General features: G+C 41.8%; 1 protein-coding gene across 2 annotated transcripts in view; it reads right to left on the minus strand.

Annotated features, from left to right (window-relative positions):
* Window positions 1-935: 935 nt before the first annotated feature.
* The window catches only part of PDCD6IP (programmed cell death 6 interacting protein), a 53,380-nt gene continuing 34,068 nt past the window's right edge, over window positions 936-20,247 (minus strand). For both annotated transcript variants that reach the window (XM_006269589.4, XM_006269588.4), the window contains exons 10-18: window positions 18,819-18,996; window positions 17,673-17,784; window positions 16,250-16,419; window positions 11,498-11,746; window positions 10,017-10,151; window positions 7,880-7,974; window positions 4,538-4,673; window positions 4,008-4,195; window positions 936-1,607 (exon numbers count right to left, since the gene is read on the minus strand). In XM_006269589.4, coding sequence (XP_006269651.1) covers window positions 1,439-1,607; window positions 4,008-4,195; window positions 4,538-4,673; window positions 7,880-7,974; window positions 10,017-10,151; window positions 11,498-11,746; window positions 16,250-16,419; window positions 17,673-17,784; window positions 18,819-18,996 — 1,432 coding nt within the window. In that variant the 3' untranslated portion in view covers window positions 936-1,438. The remainder of the gene's footprint in view (window positions 1,608-4,007; window positions 4,196-4,537; window positions 4,674-7,879; window positions 7,975-10,016; window positions 10,152-11,497; window positions 11,747-16,249; window positions 16,420-17,672; window positions 17,785-18,818; window positions 18,997-20,247) is intronic.

Consider the following 20,247-nt stretch of genomic DNA (forward strand, 5'->3'; position numbering starts at 1 on the left):
CTAGCAGTATAATTTAACCATCAGTATCCCATTTATAGTGACTAGTTAACCAGTGTAACCTAATTCATGACTAATTTATGTATATGGAAGCTTTTTACCATAGAAGGTTTACTATGTAAATTTATGAACTACTGCTGGTGTGGGGAACATGCGAAGAGAAGAAAGGTTGGAAAATATCCATTACTGTTCCTGAACAGGAATATTAACCAAACCATAGCCAAAGGCAAAAGTATAGTATGTTATCCCACATCAGGTCAACTCTCAGTTAGCTCAATTCTAAAACAACTCTAGCATCTATTTTCATAAAGTAAAATAGGTATTAAAGGACTTTTCTGTGAAGTCTACCACTATTTAACATGTTAGTTTACAAAAACAATTTTTTTTCCCAAGTGACCTGAAATTTCTTTACTGATAGGCTCTTAACTTCATATTTTGATGCATTTCTGAAAGAAAAAAAAGGCAAAGTTTTCCCACAAAATATGAAAAATGAGATCCTCCAAGAGTCATTAGATTCTATATGCCTGAGCAGATGAGGCATTAAACATTACAAAGTATCTTCTGTTTTGAGAAGCTGAGTTGGTTCAACCTACTTCTTGGTCCCAACACCTTGAATCTTTAACAGATGACTGTAATAAATTGTTTACTCTCTTCCTGTATTTTAGGGACTACTGGGCCATGTGGCTGCAAAAAAAAAAAGTTAAAATTTTGAACTGTAATGAACACCTATTTTAGGGTGTCAAAACTCAAACACGTTGTCCAATTCATTGTTGGTTTGCAGATTTGGGCAGGGCAAAGGAAAAAGGGCAGCATATTTGAAACTGTTCCAGTGTTAAGTATGGGAGAGGCCACTTCCATTTTATAAACCAGTGCAAATGAAAAGACAACCAGAACCAGAGGCACACAAAGTATGTTTTACAGTAATGAGAACAAGTGTGTAAACCATTCTTAAGTAATGTATTTATTTTTTCTGCTTATGATTTACAAGGCCTTGAGTATTAGACAAAATAGCATATTGTAACTAAACTCAAAAAATACAAACCAATAGAATATAGAAGGAAACCCTATGTAGTTCCATAGAATATATCACACCCAGTGCACACAGTTTTCAGCACTTCATGTCAAATCCCAATGATCTATTTATAAGATTTCTGAAAAGAAATATTTGGTCTAGTTTAAGTGTAGTGTACAGTTTCACACCGTTGAATTATGCAGTAATTTAATTCTTACATCATGCCTAATGTTGGACTGCAGCAGCAGCAACAAATCTCTCAAGATGTTTAGCTTAATCAGAAACTGATCTAGACATGTCTGAGCATTAACAATAGATAGGAGTTACAGACTGCATTCAGTATGATACATTAACTGGAGCTAAAGTTTTAGTATGCTTATTGCAAGTTTCTTTCAAATTTAAAACAAGCATAGTTTCTTCACAGACTTGTTACTGCTGTGGGTAATAAGGCTGTTGAGGGTAAGGATATCCAGGCTGTTGAGGAGCTGGATACGGTGCTTGTCCAGGGTTTGGATACATAGGTGAAGGGGCATATGGCATATTATACTGGCCATACATGTAAGGGTTGTAGCCCATTGGCATTGGCATCTGGCAGTACCTGTGAAAACAACATCCATTAACTGTTAAATGGGAAAATTAAGAACTTGAAGAATTAAGATGTACTAGTAAAGGAAATAAGATAGGCAATCATGACAGACAGTCTCTCCCTTTACAGAATTTACTAACTGCCCAACATTTCAGGATCAATACAGTAGGGGAAAAGTTTAAAGACAACAGCTTTTGAGAATTAGAAGGACCTTGCACTTTAAGCCAAAAAATCTCTCCTAGAAATGTCAAATTTAACATTGTTAAATGACATCAGCATTTTCAGATCTTACCAACTTGCTGATGACCAGCCCTGAGCCAACATAGTTGCTGCTAAGAATACTGTGCCCTATGTGGGAAGACAGAAAGAGCTCCCCCCTGAGAAATAGAGATACCCTTTCCCCTCTGAGCACTCTAAGGTGGAAAGAAAGGCAGAAGTAGTAGTAATTTCCCAGGATATTTGCAGAGCAGGCACCAACAGCTGACTTGTGACAATGTTCCTGGATAGCTGGGAAAGAAGTCTCATTCTGTGTGGTTACTCAAGATTTTCTTACTAGCTTCTTCTCCTTTCACAGTCTCCAGCTGCTTTTTAATTACAGGCAGTCCTCGGATTCACGACATAATTGGTTCCAGAAAACAGCATCTTAAGTCAAAACACTGCAACTCAGAACCAATTTTCCCATAGGATACAATGCTATAAATGGGGGATTGGTTCCTGAACTAAGGCCCGATACCCTATTTTCACCAAAAATACCTCAGAATTTGTACTCAATCAACTATAGATGAGTAATGTAGTTACATTAACGTATTTATATTGTAAACAGCAATCATATTGATTTGGAAGGACTTCTTTGAGTTTACTTTGCTGGAGTTTTTGAAAGGGTCTTGGTTGGACTTTTTGAGGGGTTCTCGTCCAAGGAAGTTTGGACAGATGTTCTCCAGGGAGATGAGCAACACAGAGAACTTGTTGTCAACAGGGTATCAATTTATAAACGTTATAAGTGCGAAACGTTGTAACTCAAAATGCTGCAAGTCAAGGACTGCCTGTATTCTCCCCTTCCACTCATATCTAGAGCCCTGAGAGGAGCTACAAAACAATCATAACAATGGGAGGAAGACAAAAGGCTACTAAAGAAGCCTATACATGTTGCTAGTTCTGTTCACAGAAAGTGAGGATGCTGGAAATCCTCTTCTTTGCTTTCCTGACAGCTTTGCCTGTGTAGCAACAGGGAGAGGTGAAAAAAGGCTTCCTTCTTCCCTGGATAGTATCTTCATGTTTTTCCCTAAAGCACATTCTCTTCTTCAGCCAGACTCAAAGGCTGTGTCCAGATGAGCACAGTCCTGCAGTATGTGGCATCACAGGCGCATCTGAATTACCACACATTCAAGTGTTCTCCACATTGCAAGGGAGCAGCACCGAGGGGGGTGGGGGGGGAAGCGGGGGTTGACCCTGGATATCTGTGCAAAGTAAAAACCAAAGTAGAGTATGCAGGGGAGCACACACCACTCAAAACCGGAGCCTGGCCAGCTGGAGCCATGCTCCTGCTGCCAGCCAGGCTCCGAGTGGCAGGACTGCCACTGCTGCAGCCCCAGGAGGCCCCCAGGTCAAAAAACAGACAAGTCCCTAAAAAGATTAAATCAAGTTCTAAAACTAAACTGTACTAATTTTGAAAATAGTAGAGCATGTAAAGTGTTTCCAAACATGTGCAGCCTATATCAATGCTTCACTGCATATTTTGTAAAAGCTGCATCTTACAAGCTCCAGCTCATTAACCAAAGAGATCACTACAAGAGATTATCACTTCAACATGCAGGTGTAGTTAACAGCGACAGGTACAGACAGACACACAGAAGGGAGAAAAGCCCTTATGATTCCAAAGCAGAACTGAGAGCCATTAAATCCATTTGTACCTGCTACACTCAAAATCAAAATTAGGATAGGAGCATTTAAAATGTTTCCACTCCACATACTACGTCTTGGGTGAGTAGGGGGTGGCAAAATTAATATCCTTACAGAGCCAAATAAAAATGAACTATAATTAGATTAAATCAATTCTGCCAATAGAAAAGACAGTTTCAGGTCCAGAAAATTCTATTTAAATATATTTTACATGCAGATGCAATATGAAAAACAGAAAGTCCCAGATCAGCCATGCAACGACTTTGTGGTTTGCAGACCACCTTTCAGAATTGCTGACCTACATTAAAATGGTGTCTACAGGGAAGATGACATAAATCAGAGAAGCGTGAGATCTGAACTACAGCAGACAAGAATACCCAATGGCTTTAGTGATAGCAGCTTATCTGAATTTTACTCTCATTTAACAAGTAAGCACCTTTTGTGTACTATCATTTTGTTTATCATACATACCTGTAGTGCAACATACAAATACATCAGACTTATTCAGCTTACCCTGGGTATCCTTGATAAGTGGGATAAGGAGGTCCTTGTGCCTGTGATGGGGTACCACCAGCTGCAGACGAGCCAGCTGCTGGAGAAGCAGTAGCTCCAGTGGCCGCCGGTGCAGAAGAGGAGGATGTATTTGCTGAAGAAATCATTGGTGGTGGAGGGCGTGCTGGTGGTTGTGGTTTATTACTAGGCTAAAAGAATGAGAGACTGAGAATTAGACCAAGATTTTCAAGGCAACATTTTTTTAAATAATGTTTTGTTTGTGATGCTATATAACTGCTTAATTCAAATATTTTTTAAAAGTTACAAATAAACTGAAAGTTAGTAAAACAGAGATTGTAATTAAAATGTGGCCATCAATACCACCTAATTTTCCTGAATATTCTTTACTCTTTTACCTCTATTCAGGAATATAAATTAAACTGTAGGATCTCAGTACATTAGAGACAGATGTGCTAAAATTATAATAAATATTCAATTTAAAATTATGGAACATTCTTTGTAACCTCATTAACATTAAAGCGTTTATTTACCACCATAGTTCTGGGTGCAGGAGTTGGAGTAGTTGATGAAACTGGTTTGCTTCCTCCTGCAGGCATGGTCTGATATGCAGGCTGTGATGGAATAGAGGGAGCACTGGGTTCTCTTGCAATGCTTTGCTGCAAGTCTCTGTTTTAAAAAGGAAAAGCACAATTTAGATATTAAAAGTCATTTTATATTGTTTGTTCATTAAACTTTTGTGGCAAGAAAGGAATTAGCTATGTCCATGTATTGTTTTAAAGTACAACAGTAAACTGACATACTAAAGTTGGAGTTGGACCCATTTCTGGCTGAGGAATAATCCCACTGTTATATATCCCTTCTCCAGCCTATCTTTTGATTTACTTGTACTGATAATTCCCACTGGAGCTCAGAAAAAGTGCAATCACTCTCTGATATTCTTACAGAAAATCAGACCAATTTGGGGGAGGGGAAGGGGAAATCCTAGAAAAAAAACTAATGTTTTCAGAAACTTTGAGAAAATTTTAGGCATAAGCAGCTTCAAAACTAAACAAAGGGATAAAAATAATCTTATATCACTTTTCCAGATTAAAGAACTATTTTAGAATAGGAAAAATATATTCAATAAAGCTCTCTTTCATAATACAATAAAAAATTATCTTTTGTAAAAAAAAAAATGAAGCAAAGGAAAAAACCCACTGAAATATCACAGACTAAGAGGCCTGCATGTAGGAGCACTCTTGTTTTTTAGCCTGTCATTGCTACAGTTTGAATTTTTCTTTAATCAATCAAGCATCTGTAGGACAGGTAAGGATTTGGATATTGAAGCAACACCAAAGAATGCCCTTTCTTTAAGATTAACATCTCTCTGAAATTCATAGTCAGACCTTCTGAGCAATATAGTGTATCCCTAGTGTTCTGCATTCTCAGTTTTCACATATTTTCACTGATAAATTCCCCGACTCTCTGACTCCGGGTGGGGTGGGCCCAAGCTGCACCCCAGTGGCTCTGGCTTCCACAGTTTCCCAGGTGCTGAGAGCTGTGATGCCCCCTGGGGAGGGGGCAGGCAGGGGAGCCTAGTCCCACTCCCTGGGGTGGGCACTGCACCCAAGCACTCTGCATAGGCCCATGGGGCTAGAGCCGCTGCCTGGGGGGCTCCGAGCTCTGACCCCGGACAGGGTAGGTGGTACCAGTGCTGCTTCCCCCCCCCCCCCCCCCCAAATCTGGCCACGTGCCACTCCTCCCCTCCCCCCAAACACCAGAGCAGCCCGGCAGCAGGCTGCGGCAGCAGGGGTGCAAACGCAGCCAGGGAAGAAAGGCAGGGCGTGGCACCATGGAATTCCTGCCGCATGCGCCCCGCAGGAAAAGCCTGACACAGGCCCCCCAGCCCACAGCTGTCCCAGGGGTTCACAGCAGCAAGAACCATTCCCCACCTGCCCCACACCCATCGACAGCTCCTCCTGCTTTGCTCCCTGCTGCAACCCCAGAAGCGGCCAATGGGCTGTTCTGTGCCCCTCCCCAGGTCCCTTCCCTAGTCCCAGCCTTACTCCCTCCCCTCCCTCACCACCAATTTTTCCCCAATTTAAACTGATTTTCTTCCTTTTTTTCCTTTTACCCTGATTTCATCCCAGTTTTTAGGTTTCAAAGATAAACCCTGAAAAATTCCGGGGTTTGTTTTTTTTTTAATAAAAACTGAGAATGCAGTATGTATCACTTAACAATATATTAAGGTTTTAGATTTGGCAGTTTGTACAAAGACTTTGGAAAGCATTCAACATTTTACACAGAAAGTCTATTTCGCATGGCATTATAATCTATAAATGTAAGCATAAAAATGTCACAAATAGAAAGCTGATATTTTAAAGTAGAAAAATAACAAAAATAAAGCTACATCATTATTCCCAGTCTAGTTAATAATAAAGCAGAGTTTCATACTTTAACAAGTATGGTGGTCAGCTCAGAAAAGTGAGAACAAGACCTGTCAATTAGTAGCCAGACCACTTAAGAGAAGAAAAAGGAAAAAAAAAAAAAAACTACAGTAAAGTGAAGGAGAAAGATCAAAAAACAAGAAAGGGGGGAAAAAATGTAAACTGTCCACTGTGGAAACTTTATATGCTGAAAAATGAATTTATTTACTCAACTGGGAATCCTAAAGTATTTTTAGTGGAGATATATGACAAATATTCCAATGGTTACAACTATCCTACTCTTGCCTAACTACAGTTGTATGGCAAAAAACAGTTAATACATGAAATAACAGTACCAGGGACACTAAAGTACCCACTAAATGCTAATGACAAAAAAAAAATTTGAACCCAAGTACCAACCTAAGTATTAGCTGAACAAAAGGTGAGACAGTCAGACATAAAACTTAATGAACTGGCCTCCCTTCTTCCCCACCCCGCTTACAAATAGTGAAGGAATTTCAAGATCTTTTTTTTCTGGTTGTAAGGTGATTATAGGTTAAGAATTCAATTTTAATCAGAATTTCCATCTAAATAAAGAGAAAAATATTTCATATTGATTAAAAAGTTTCTCCAAGTAAAAATGCCGGTAAAAAGTGTGTTGCTAATTAAATAAAGTTACCTGGTTCAAAGACACCTGGAATTCTACAAAAGGTAGGAACTTTCTCTCTCTTCTTAGAGAAGATAATGGCTCAGAACTCATGATCTTCAAAGTATATTACTGTAGTAGCCAGATCATGTAAACAGCACAGATATAGCTATATACCACCTAACCTGCAGGTTTAAACTAAAAATTACTTGCTCCAAACATGTAAAGTTTCAATCTACATCAAAACATGAATTCTAACACAAAATCAAGTTGCAAAAGAAGTCCAATATTCTGTCTCCAGCACTTGACAATGCTGAATAGCCCATAATACTCCAAACCGATCGGGAAGCATTAAGTTCTCTTTATTACACATTGAGGAGAAAGATCATTTCCTGACTACAGCTGATCAGCAGCAGCTTCCACCTTGAAGCGCTTAGCTATGGTACCCGCACATAAAAAGCATAGCAGAAATAAACTCAAGAAAGTTGGAAACCACTGAAGACTTGCTGAAACATCCATAAAACAAACAAATAAACAAACAAACCTAGGATAAGAGACTGAACAGGAAGCCTGGAAATTATATACTTACCTGTCTGTTTTTGGCACCATTTTGGTAAATCTTGAGTTCATTTTATATGCTAAAGGCAAAAAAAGCCAAGACAAAACAAAACAAACAAACTAGAGCCATGCTTTACCCAGAAATGCATCCTTCCTTTTTCCTTTCAAAGTACCTTAGTAAGAAGATCCATAGTGCTCAATTATGAGCAACTGGTAGTTTTTTTTTTTTAAAGATTTATAGAAGAAGAATACAAGAATCTTACTTTAGAAGTTCTTCTCTTTCAGTCTTGCGAGCAAAAACAATGTCACTGCATTTGGTTTGGAATTTCACCAGAATTTCTGTCAATTCATTGTAGAACTAAAGGAGAAGAAAGTTAACTTGTTGCAATGAAACCATTTTAATATGAAGAGGCACATTATGTGAGTTATGTGAATCTGTGAGTTTAGTAAAAATCTCAAACAAGAATAAAAGGATGCATTTGCTCTTGGTCTGGAATGCTCTGGATTATATCAGCTACTCCATACAACTGCATTTCTCTAGTCAGAACGAACACAAACTTTAGAAATACTTTTTTCCACTTACAAATACAGCTTTCAATTTAATCAGAACTACTATATTTACTCAAATACAAGATGAGATTGCCCCCTCCCCATCAGCATGGGAAGGTAAGCCTCCAGTCTTATAATCAAATGCAAGGAAATCTCACTAAATACTGTGTCTTATCGTTAAACCGCTGCCAAAAGCAGCATGTATTCAGTAATGGAAACCAACTAAGAAGTTGATTAAATGCAGCCAACACTAAGCATAACTATAAGATACATGCCCACTCTATAAAAAAAATGCTAATAGGAACCCTTTTTTTTTGGTGCACAACAAAACAAAAACAAAAAATGGGCAGGTGTTTCCTCTGGAGAGAACTGGTCTACCAGGCCTCAGGGTACTACAAGACTAGGCCAGCACTTGGAGAGGCCAGATCAAGTTCCATCACCTTCCCCTGGTGCCAAAAATGCTGATGCGAACCTACCATAAGGATGTTAGTTTAGCCTATCTGAATAAGACATATGATAGTGCTTATTAAATACAGTACCCCTCAGCCCTGACTCTTAAGTCATGGTGAGCCACTACAGTGAATACATCTCAACTTGCTCTCAACTCCCACAGCTAAACTGCACCTCTGTTTCCCATTTCCAATCATTTCTATTTCTTCACCAGCCTTAAATGCATGGCATGCATCACCAAACAGGGCCCCAAACAATTTACCCAGAATCCCTCTGTCACCCCCTCTCTCAGCCTGGTGCATATGATTAGCATGGCCCCACCCTCCATGAACCAGAACCAGCCAGAACCAGGCTGCCCTGATCCTCATCTGCATACAAGTTTTTGGAACATCCCAGGACTCGCAACAAGAATACCTGGTCCCAGGTGTTACTTAGTGAATAAATTTTTTTTTGGAGGGGCAGGGGAGGGGGGAAAGCGGGAGTGCATCTGGGGTATGCACACAGATTGAGCAGTGCTGAGCTGTGTGGTCATAAAAGCATTTCAGGCTATGGATTCTGCTGGGGCCCAGCTGAACTGGTAAAATCAAAAGCCTTTTGGCTTTGGACTAATGTCATGCATAATTTATACTACATGTAAGTAGGTGCTAAAGTGCTGCTCAAAAGTGTGTTTATTGAGTACCTGTGCTAAAACCTGCAGCAGTTTCAAAAGAAAAAAAGAAAAAAAAAGGTAACGTGCATCAATTTCTGGATGAACTAAGCGTATGGGACCTATATGCAAATTGCTATAGCTAGGTTTAATTTCAAAGTTATTGTTTACAGGTTTGCTCCTCACTTCCATGTGCTCAGGAGAGCAGGGTCTGATAGTAAGGCAAGGGGGAAGGGGCTGTCAAGGGAAAATGTTGGTGGGGAAGCAGAAAGCAAAGGGGCTACCTAATGCCCCAGATTTATTTTCCCTGCTATAGCAGTGGGAGGGGAACAAATTCAAGGCAAAACTCCAATAATTATAGCTTTCCAGCTATAGAATCTAATAAATGGCTAAATTATGCATATATAGAATCTAATTATTGGGGGGCTGTCTTATATTTGAGTGAATACAACAGATTGATAACATTTGAAATCAGAATAATTGTAATTCCTGCAGTCAATATGCTAGCACTTACTTTCTGGACTTTTCAACTTTGATTCATAAAACTTTGAGTCTTTACATTAAAAGAACAAAAAATTCCAACTACAGCAAAAACTCAAACTTATATTTGGGTACCCGCACATCAAAGATTAAAAGCAGTTAAGTCAAAGTACTAAGAAGGTACACAATCTGGCATTCATGTCATTTATTGCTCGCAAAAAGTTTTCTCCATACAAAACTGTGCAACCTTTCAGGCTTGTTAAGTGTCACTATACCTTTGTGCCTTCTTTTAAATTGGCTAAAAGTTCCACAAAGTTGTCATTCGCTACAGCTAAATTCTTCAAAACTTCTTCTCTTAAATTAGATTCATTGTTTGATTGTTTCATCTTCGAAAATTCCTGATGCGCATTCTGCCAGACAGACAAAAATATTTATGGGTCTAGAAGATTAGTAGTATTTCTAAAATTTACAACTCTGAGACATTCAAACTGACACAGCAATGTCTGTTAGAATTAAAAGGAACTATAAGCATTACAACCAAGGTACGTGTGCATTTAAAATATGCAATGCAAATGTGAATGTCATTGCCATTAAGAAACATTTTCCTCCTTCTCTACCTAAGGATCTTCTCAAAAGTCTCCTATAAAGATGATATAGAAATTGCAAAAACGTTTACTAGGTTACAAATAAATCTCGTCCAAAGATACTGAAACTTCCGTAGACGCCTAATACCTATTTAACCGCTACTTTGCGTTTCTACAGAAACGTTTTGAGATAACATATAATCAGAGCCGACCCAAGCAGGGTGTGGGACCTAGGGCAAATCAGCTTGTGCAGGGCCCCGCCCCCACACACCCTTTCAGGCACAGGCTTCATTGTGCTGCTGGGGGCTTTAAGGAGGCAATGAATGGCAGTTAGGACTGCTCCAGACTTCTATACCCTTGGGAAGGAAGGAAACAAGTACATTTACAATACAGCCAATGCCCCAGAAGACACTGCTGGCTAGATTCTAGGCCTAAACACGCCTTATCAGTGGATAAATGCTTGAAGGACATCAGTTCCACAACCCTCTGTAAGACTAGGAGCCCTTGGTGGGGCTTTGAACTAGATGACCTCTAAAGGTCCCTCTCCTTCCAGCCCATTTTCTGTGATTCTCTGACTGTTCAACTCTGCCACATCAACAAAACTGCTTCTTTTACCAGGTTTCCTTCTACTACCTCCTTCCCCTGTTAATGTAGGGGGAGACTTTTTATCATGCATTAGAGTTGGAAAACCTCATGCCCTTTATTTGCATAAGACTGGTAAAATTTTATGTATTAATAGGATTCAAGATTAAGTCAAGCATCTAGAAAATGAGCTATTTAGGAGTGAGCTAGACTATACCTCACAGGCCAAACATGCCTTTTTTGGTTATTAATTTAGAGTAAAGCAAATCTCTTGCTCTGCTAGAAGGGTTTGCATAAGATTTCTTCTTTTAAGGAGTCTACCACAGTGTGGCTAAAACAGAGTCAAAGAAGGCCTTGAGAACATTTATACTGAACTCTGACCAAAACTACTGCAGGAAAAAAAAAGGTGCGTCTTTTCATGCTCATTAATGGACCTACTCTGTCAAAAAATGAAACAAACAGTCATGGCTCCATGGTAAGAGTCCTGTATGGAGAGAAAAGGGATAAAGTCGACAGAACTGGAAAACAGAGGAAACAGTGTTCCTGAGTTTGTCTCTTGCATGAAGATATATACTGTTAGTATTTTTTACCTGAATATTTTTGAGAAGTTCTTCTTGCATTTGAAGGGACTCCTGCACTTTGTGTGTGTGACTTCCATAAATCCGATCCAATTCAGTAACAGAAATGGCTTCCTCATTTATAGCCCCATCCTGTGCAAGTGCAGTCAGAAATCTGCTTGTCATGTCGAAATTTACTGATTTCAAGTCATTCTCAAGTTGTTCTCTCCCCTTCTTAACCTCTTCCAGGTTAGCCAGTAAAGATCTTAGAACGTTAACAACCTAGGCAACAAAGTTCTAAAAGGTTAATATTTGGTACTTGTTCTGATATGTTTTTCACATCCTAGATATACTTACAGCACCCTAACCATCTTATTATTTTGTAGAGCTGCACTGACACATCAGTCCAATACTGTATTGGTACCGATATAAAGAAAATTGGCTGTATTGGAAATTGGTCTGAAGTGGCGCATAATTTGACCAATATAAGCCCAGATGAGCACACAGCCACAACGCAACATGCAGGCAGTGATGAGCAGACCCCAGCAGCGTGCAGCTGGTAAGTCTGTTGTAGTGGAAGGGGAGGGAAGGGGCATGATGGGGGGAGGCAGATCAGCACCCCCTGCAGTGAGGGAGAGGGGGGACGCTGCCCAGCTGGGGTGGAGCGGGACACAGGACAGAGCTGCAGCTTGGAGGTGTAGGGGGAGCAGCTCCTGCTGCTTGTTGCATGCACTCTGGGAGGGCATTGGAGGGGGGTGCATGTGCCCCCAGATCTGCACAGTGTGGGTGGGCTGCAGCTGCAGGCTTGAGTCAGGGCTGCACCAGGATCTTCTTGGCAAGGGCTGGGCTCGTGGTAGGTGGCAGCAGTGCTGGGAGGGGGTTATGGAGGGGGTTGCAACCACCCCAAATTTCACTGTAGACCCAACCATATCACTGCTCCCAGTGCCACCACCGCCTACCTGGCACAGCCTCGGTTCACCCCCCGCCTCCACCCATGTTCCGGGAAGACTCAGGGCTGTGCCAGGTGGGCGACAGTGTCGCTGGGAGTGGTGCTATGGGGTGGGGGGCTACAGCAAAATTTGAGGTGGCTACAGCCTCCTCTGTAGTCCCTTCCCAGTCCTGTCACCATCTGCCCTGAGCCCACCCCCACCGAGAAGAGCCCAGTGCCAGCCTCTGCCACCACTCTCCCTCACTGCGAGGGGCATTGATCTGCTCCCTTCTCCCCACGCCCCTTCCACCACAGCAACAGACTTAACAGCTGCACGCAGCTGTATCAGAAATTAGATCTGTATCGGCCAATGTCTCCTTAAATATCGGCTATCAGTATCGGTCCCCAAAATCTGTATTGGTGCACCCCTACTATTTTGTGTTCCTCACTGAATATTCATTATTGCCTATGATATTCAAACTGTGTTTCAAAATTATTTTCACTAAATGGACTAATTCAATATAATACCCTGCGAATGCATGAAGCCAGCTCACCTACGCAATACCTTACCTTAACAAGAGAAAAAACTTATGTAATAAAAATGCCCAAATAACTTTATAGCAAATATTTTCACATACAATGATATAACTTCTCAAAGAATTACATTACAACATTCATGAAAGCTGGGTTTTGATAGCTGTGTTGGTCTAAGGCAGGGGCAGGCAATTATTTCAGGTGGAGGGCCGCTTACTGAGTTTTGGCAAGCGGTTGAGGGCCTCGCGGGTAGCCCCACCCCTTGACAAGTGTCTCATTCCCTGGTTGCCATCTTGTGACCAGAAGTCCTGCCCCCTAACCCCTGACCTTTGCCACCAGAAGTCCCTCCCCTTGCCCCCAGAAGTACTCTTTTCAGCACGGTGTTTTGCCACCTTGGACCCAGAAAAATACAAAATTATATTCTAAAAGGAAAACATGTACAACATTAATTTGATTTTCATATTTTTGTCCTGCTTTACATGTATTTGTATAGTGTACATGGGGGTGATTGCACAATAGCTTAAAATGAGGTCTTACTCTTGTACATTGTCAGGGGATGAGTACAAGTTAGTGGGAGGCTGTGAGTGTGTGGGGGAGGGTGTGGGTGTAGATGTGTATGGGGTTTCTCAGGGGGGATGTGGGTCTGCATGGATGGTAATGCAAGGGGGGGTGTGGGTGTATGTATATGGTGGGGGGGGTGTGGGGGGGATACACCCTATGAACACGTGAAGACACACACACACACACACACTCTCTGCCCCTCCCTACATACACTCTCCACCCCACCTTCTGGCTCCAGGGTACCCGCACGGACCCGTGCTCCCCAATCTGGCAATAGAGCCAGGAGCCCGTGGTGCTGGAGCAGTGCAGGAGCAGGAAGGCAGGGAAATGGCTGGGGGTAGAGCGGGGCTCGGTTGCTCAGTCCTGCTGTGGGCTTCCCCTACTACCTGCCTCCTGTGATCTTTAACAGGCAGCCAGGAGCAAATAAATATTAATATACTACATTTTTTAGGGGCGCCGCAGGCTGGATACAATGGCCTGGCCGGCCCGCCCCTGATCTAAGGGCATATGCACGCAAGGTACTTTGGGTAGATGTGATATGTTTTATAAGAACAACTGAGTAGTTGGAAAAAAGTTTTTTACAAGCTTTCAGGCGCAAACACCCTTCTTCAGGCATAGGAGTTGCAGAACAGCAGAGACTTCCTATATATGAATCTATATATCTATATTTTTTGCGCCCAAAAGCTTGCAAAAAACTTTTCCCCCAACTACTCAGTTGGTCTAATAAAAGATATCACATCTACCCAAAGAACCTTGCCTGCAACATTCATGAAACTAATACAAGAGTATGCAGATATTAAGTACTGCATAAAGTTTTCCTTTTAAAGTTGGAAACATGAGCTACCAGGACAAGACGTTTTTAATCATTTTGTTCCATTGTATTTTTAAAGCAGTACTTTCTTGACAACATAAATATTGCAATACTGGAGTTAAAGCATTAAAAAGTATTCTAGCTAGCTAAGTTAAAAAAAAAAATATTACACATTCCTGCATATTGAACAAGCCATTTTTTAAACATATTCTACTCACATTTCAAACATACACTACTTCTGCTCCATAACAGGCAATTATGTCATCATATTGTTAGATTAAAACACAACTATTCTGAAAAGCCAACTGGTCCAACTAAGGCGTTTTCAGTTAGGGAGCTACCAAACATTTCTAAATTGTAACCTTCCCCTTTAAATAGGAAACAAACTTTTCTCCTGCATGTTGTAATTAGTTTTGCTGCAGCAAGTAAGATATTTGCTCACACTAAGAGAATTTGATATGGTTAATCAATTTTACTAGGAGATCTGCATTCTTTGACCTTTTACAATTAATCACTAGCTTCTTCTCCTCCCATCTGTTCTATTTCTTTAAGATGGAAACAAAGACAGCCAAAAACATTTAATGGGCCAACTAACCTAGCTAGGGTCATATAAGCCCAGTATTCTCTCCTGCCCAGGGCAGGGGGTCGGACTTGATGATCTACTTAGGTCCTTTCCGACCCTACATCTATGAAACTCTTCACATGACTAGCGAGTGCTTTTCCCCTTTAGGTAAATGAATACAAGTGCTCAAAAAATAAATAAATAAATAAATAAATAAATAAATAATCACATCAAGTTACAAAAGACTAACTTCTACATTCCTTTAGCTGTGGCATCAGTCTTACGGAACTACAATCTGTTTAGCTCCCTTCTACACTCAACTTCAGAATAGAAATACATCTGTTTTACCAAATCCCTTCTCCCAATTTTGAAGGAGCTTTAGAACATTGTAAAGTAGTTTCATATAATATGCTAATGGTAATCTCTGCAAGGCTATTAAGTAACTAAAGATGTGCCAGATATTTCCCACATTTACCGTATTTCACAGTGTGTAACTCTAAGTTTGAAGCCAAAGTATTTAAATTTCCACCTCAACCTATACACCATCCAGTGAGCGGCACTTCCTGGCACCCTGCTGCACAGGTATGCAACATGCTTGCAGGCTCCCAGGAAGTTGGATTGGGCCCCTAGGAGCTCGGGCAGCACACAGACTGCTGGCAGGCCACCCAGAGGGAAAGACCAGGCCCCCTGCAGCTCAGGGACCAGGCCCCCCTGTAACCTGGGGGGGGGGGGGGGTAGACAGGCTCTGCCGAAAGCAGGATTGGGCCCCTCACCACTTCTACCTTCAGAAGGTTCCTGCAGTCGGTAGGATGCTTGGTGCCACCCGGGAAGAGGCTGGCTTGCCCCAGGAGCAGTGTGGGGTGTTGGGCGAAGAGGGAAGGCTAGGGGTGTCAGGCAGGCCAGCCTCCCCACCCCTGCCTGACACCCCGTGCTGCCCCTGGGACAAACCAGTCCCTTTCTGGGCCAAGGGGTGAGCTGCCACCAGGCCAGGCAGCCCCTGAGCTGCAGGGGGGCCTGGTCCTCCCCTCCATGACAGCAGCACTCCCCAGGTCTGGCATGACAGCAATGCCATGTGCTGCCCGAGCTCCCAGGGGCCTGATTCCACTTCTTGGGAGGCTGCCAGCACACCGCCTCTCCCACAAGCCTGCCCAGGCTTCCAGCACCTCACACACTGAGGTGGGGTTGACTTACACATCAAATCTACAAAAATCCTACATACAGAAATACGGGGTTGACTTATGCACTGTGTCAACCTATACACAGTAAAATCTGGTAAAATTTCATATGGGAGACATTTTATGTTCTCTTTAAAATAAAAGCTGCCAATAGAACCTGGCAGAATTATCATCCCAATCTATTTATATCCAATGCACCTTTTAATTTTCTTACCTCAGTTCCCTGCATGGTTTTTGCTGGATTGGCAGAAGGAATGGCTGCATTCAGTTCTGGTTCTGGCTTACAGAGGAGTGCAATTGTCTCCCGGTGAGACTGATAGCGTTCTTTAACTTGCCCATCTGCATGCACCGCTTTATTCAAAATATTATTGAAATTGACTCCCTCTGGCAGGAGAAACAAAGATGTTTGTTTGGACTATTTCAAAGCTGTGATTTTATCCAAGTTTTACGTTATAATAATTCTCATACTTTTTAGCAAATTGTTATGCACTTAGAAGTCCCGAAAGAAGTACTATTTTAAAGAGTATTTTATAACTTGGTCGGTTCTTCAAAGATGTACTCCAAGGCATTCAGTACACTACATTGCATGTCATATTTTAAAGCAGTTTTGCTTGTTTTCAAAAGGTTATCCTAACAGTTCTTCACAAGCTTCAAAACAACAACAACAACAAAATAAAACCAAGAGCTAATATATGGTAAACCATAAAGAACCACACAGATAGCTATTTAAAACTGAATTTTATCAGGCAAGTATCTTTGGAAGAGACAAGTAACCCCAAACTTTTAATAAAGCAGTAACATGCGTAGGATTCTTAAAACTGAAAACACAAATAGTACCACACGTAACAGTACAGTCTAAGGGGCAAAACAGACAAGATTCTCTAATGTAGGGCAGAGAGGTTTCAGCATACCACTCATGGGATATGGCCACAAAAGTACCATATTCAGCTAAAAAAGAATTACCTTAGTGCAGTGGTGCTCAGCCTTTAGGCCCTGTGGACCACATGAACGACATGGGGCCCATCTACAGGCTGAACTGCCCCCCAGAACCTAGCACTGCCCCCTCCCTGGCCTACGTGCCAGAACTGAGCCCTAGGTGCCCCACACCACTCCCTACAACTATCTGTGCACCAAGATTGGATCCTGGGAGCCCTGGCTCTGTCCCCACCTGGCCTCTCACACCAGGATTGGGCCCTAGGGCCTGGTGCTATGTCCACCTGGCCCTGCATGCTGGGATTAGGCACCTAATCCAGTGCGCAGGACCCAGGACTCCCTACAGGTCCAGAGCTTTGGCAGCAAACAGTGGTGCCAGTTCCCTGCTATCAAATTTATAGACCCATGGAGAGCCCTACAAGCTGAGTGACATGGTACTACAAGCCAGAAGTTGAGCAACCCTCCCTTAAAGCAAGGGGGTCCTATATTGGGACAGAACAAGCAGAGCAGCTCTTACACAAATACTCCCAGTCTGATTCCACAAAGAAACCTGGCTGGAATAAGGCAAGTATGACCAAGTCTCTCAGGCTACACTAACTTCCTTAGGAGCAGTATCAGATCATTCAAGGCTACTTTAATTTACAAACTGAGAAAGGTCATTCAGAGCAGCCTCAGAATGAAAGGAATGAAAACATGATTCTTACCTGCCCTCAAAGGTCTGTACAGTTCATTAGATGGTGTTCTTTGCCAACGTTCTTTGAATTTTGCTCTTAGATCATTGTCCGTGGCCTCCTCTTCATCCAACAATCTCAGTGACTTTAAGAGTTAAATATATCAATCACACACACACACACATTTTCCTAAATATTTATAGTTTTGCAGCCATTTTATAACAAATATTTTAGAATATAGACCAGGGGTACTTACCCTCTCCAGCCCCATAAGCTAGGTGAGTGGTGCAGGGCCAGGCAGGATCAGTGCATGGGTAAAATCAAACGTGCCAGCACAACCCCAGACATTGTCTCAAATTGGGCCATGTCATCTGGACCACGGGGTGCCCCATGGGTCGGGAAATTCGGTGGCCAGGGGACAGCAGCAGCATTAACTGCCTTGGCTCTAGGAGCAATTTATGCCGCTAGCACTCCCTCACCACCAAATTTCCAGATGCACAGGAAGCCCCACAGGCCAGATCCAAGCCACGGCCCAGAGGTTGAGAAGCACCAATATAGATCTTTAGGCTTGGCAAGTCTGGGGTTTATTTAAGCGGGTTTTTTTTTCCTTTTTTCAGCTGCCAGTTTCTAACAATTCAACAACTGCTGTTACTGGGTTATACTTAAAAGCTTTTGGTGCTGCAGCTAGAAAGTCAGTTAGGTTGACAAGGGGACATTCAGTCATGGTGAGTTCAACATTCAGCCACGCTATGCCAATGACATGGCAATTATGATTCTGGAACAGAATCTTTTTTGCTTCCTTCTGCTTCCCAAAATAAGGGGCATGGTTTATTTAGGGGTATGTTGTATTCAAGTAAGTATGGTGTGCCCTGCTCCTGCAGTAATATGGCACTGGGAGTGTCCTCTTCTCCCCTGCTTTTACCCATGGTAGACAGTAGAGTTTTTCTGATGTGCTTGGTTTTGTGCGAGGATCTGAAGGGCCAATTTCAGGGAAACTTGGATCAATGACTGTCTGTAAATGCAGGGGACTGGACCAGATAGCTAAGGAGGTCCTAATTCCTGCGTTCTAATTTTAACTATGAGTGTGTTAATGGGCTGTTCAAAGAGTCAGAGGCAGATCCATAAAAGCTTTGTGTGTTAAAGGAAAACATCAGTTTGTTATTTATTTCTAAAGCTTACTTCATCTAAGATTTCTCTATTCCTCTGTAGTAGTTCAGGCAGATCTTTGATCAGCTGATCAACAGTTTGAACACCTCCCAGTTCAATCACAGACTTAGACTTCTGCAGAATAGACTGGGGAACGCTGTCACCAGATACATCTTCAATAGCAGCAGGCAAATTGAGGGATGCCAATACTCTGAAAAAGGTTAATACACCACATAACAATTTGTTCAAAACAAAAAAACAACCCGCCACAAAAAACACAAACAAACAAACAAAAAAAACCACACACAAAGCACAAGAAACATCTTGTTATCCAAATAAATATTTAAGTAGGCCATAAAAATAATGGAACCAAAACAGAATCATACTTAATGTAATCTTGAAGCAGCATTTACAAACTGGAAAAGTGTAAACTTATTCAAAGGCGTACTTAACCAATACATAGTTTTAAGCCTTTTTAAAAGACCATTATTTGTCTATTCCCTCCTTTGAATTTTAGTGCCTACAAAGGATGGCAAGTAGACTTATGAAAGACTTTGAGCAATAACTGTTTCATAAACAAATTACTTTCTCCATATCTGTGAACTGTTTTTTAAAAGTAATGTGTTGGACAAGTCAAGCATTAAATTTGTAGTCAGGAAAGAAAGTATGCAAGTAAGTAAAGTAAATGCTTGTTCCTCTCCCACCTGATACCACACACCTACCTCAGCATCCCATAGACAAGCAGTACCAATAACTGCTCCTCTGGGAACCACCTACTCTTGCTCCTACCCGACAGCCTTTGTGCCAGCTGCCCCTGCATTCCAAGCAGCACTTTTTGCTGTGCACATGTGGGCAGGCAACATGGAGCCATGTTTGTGGTTCATCCCGTAGCCCCTCCCCTGCTGTTGGAGCCAGTAGAGAGGGGCTCTGGGGACAAGTGGATCCAGTCGCTAGCATGAGAGTTCCCAGAAGAACAGCTGCTGCAACAGGAGCTACACTCGTTCCCTCAGCTGCCATACAATACTGTAGCCACACAACTGCAGCAGACCCTGTGCAAGGAGGTAAATGCTCCTCCTCCAACCCCCGTTGTTAAATTGGGGTGCTGTTAAATCCAGGAAATTTACTGGAGGGGTGGGGGGGAGGTGTCAGGTGTCTTGAATCTAAAGAGGCTGAAGTACACTGCCGTAAGGAGACTTAAGAATTAAGCCACTTTCACTTGAACTCTATTTTAGAAAGCTAAGCCACAAAAGACATGCAAAGAAATTGCAGGACGCAAAAAAGACATGGGGAAGGGGTAATGTATTAAAGACACCCTCCTTGCAACAGCACAAGACTTTCCATCTTTACAAAAGTGCAAGGACAAAGTAAAAACATATGTTTATACTCAGTGGTAGGTAAACTCTTTTCCTTTCAGTTCTACCTAGCAATCAATAAGTAGTTTATCACCAAAGTACCTTTCTTT

Source organism: Alligator mississippiensis, chromosome 5 (assembly GCF_030867095.1).
Source record: "Alligator mississippiensis isolate rAllMis1 chromosome 5, rAllMis1, whole genome shotgun sequence".
NCBI classification, from domain to species: Eukaryota; Metazoa; Chordata; order Crocodylia; family Alligatoridae; genus Alligator; species Alligator mississippiensis.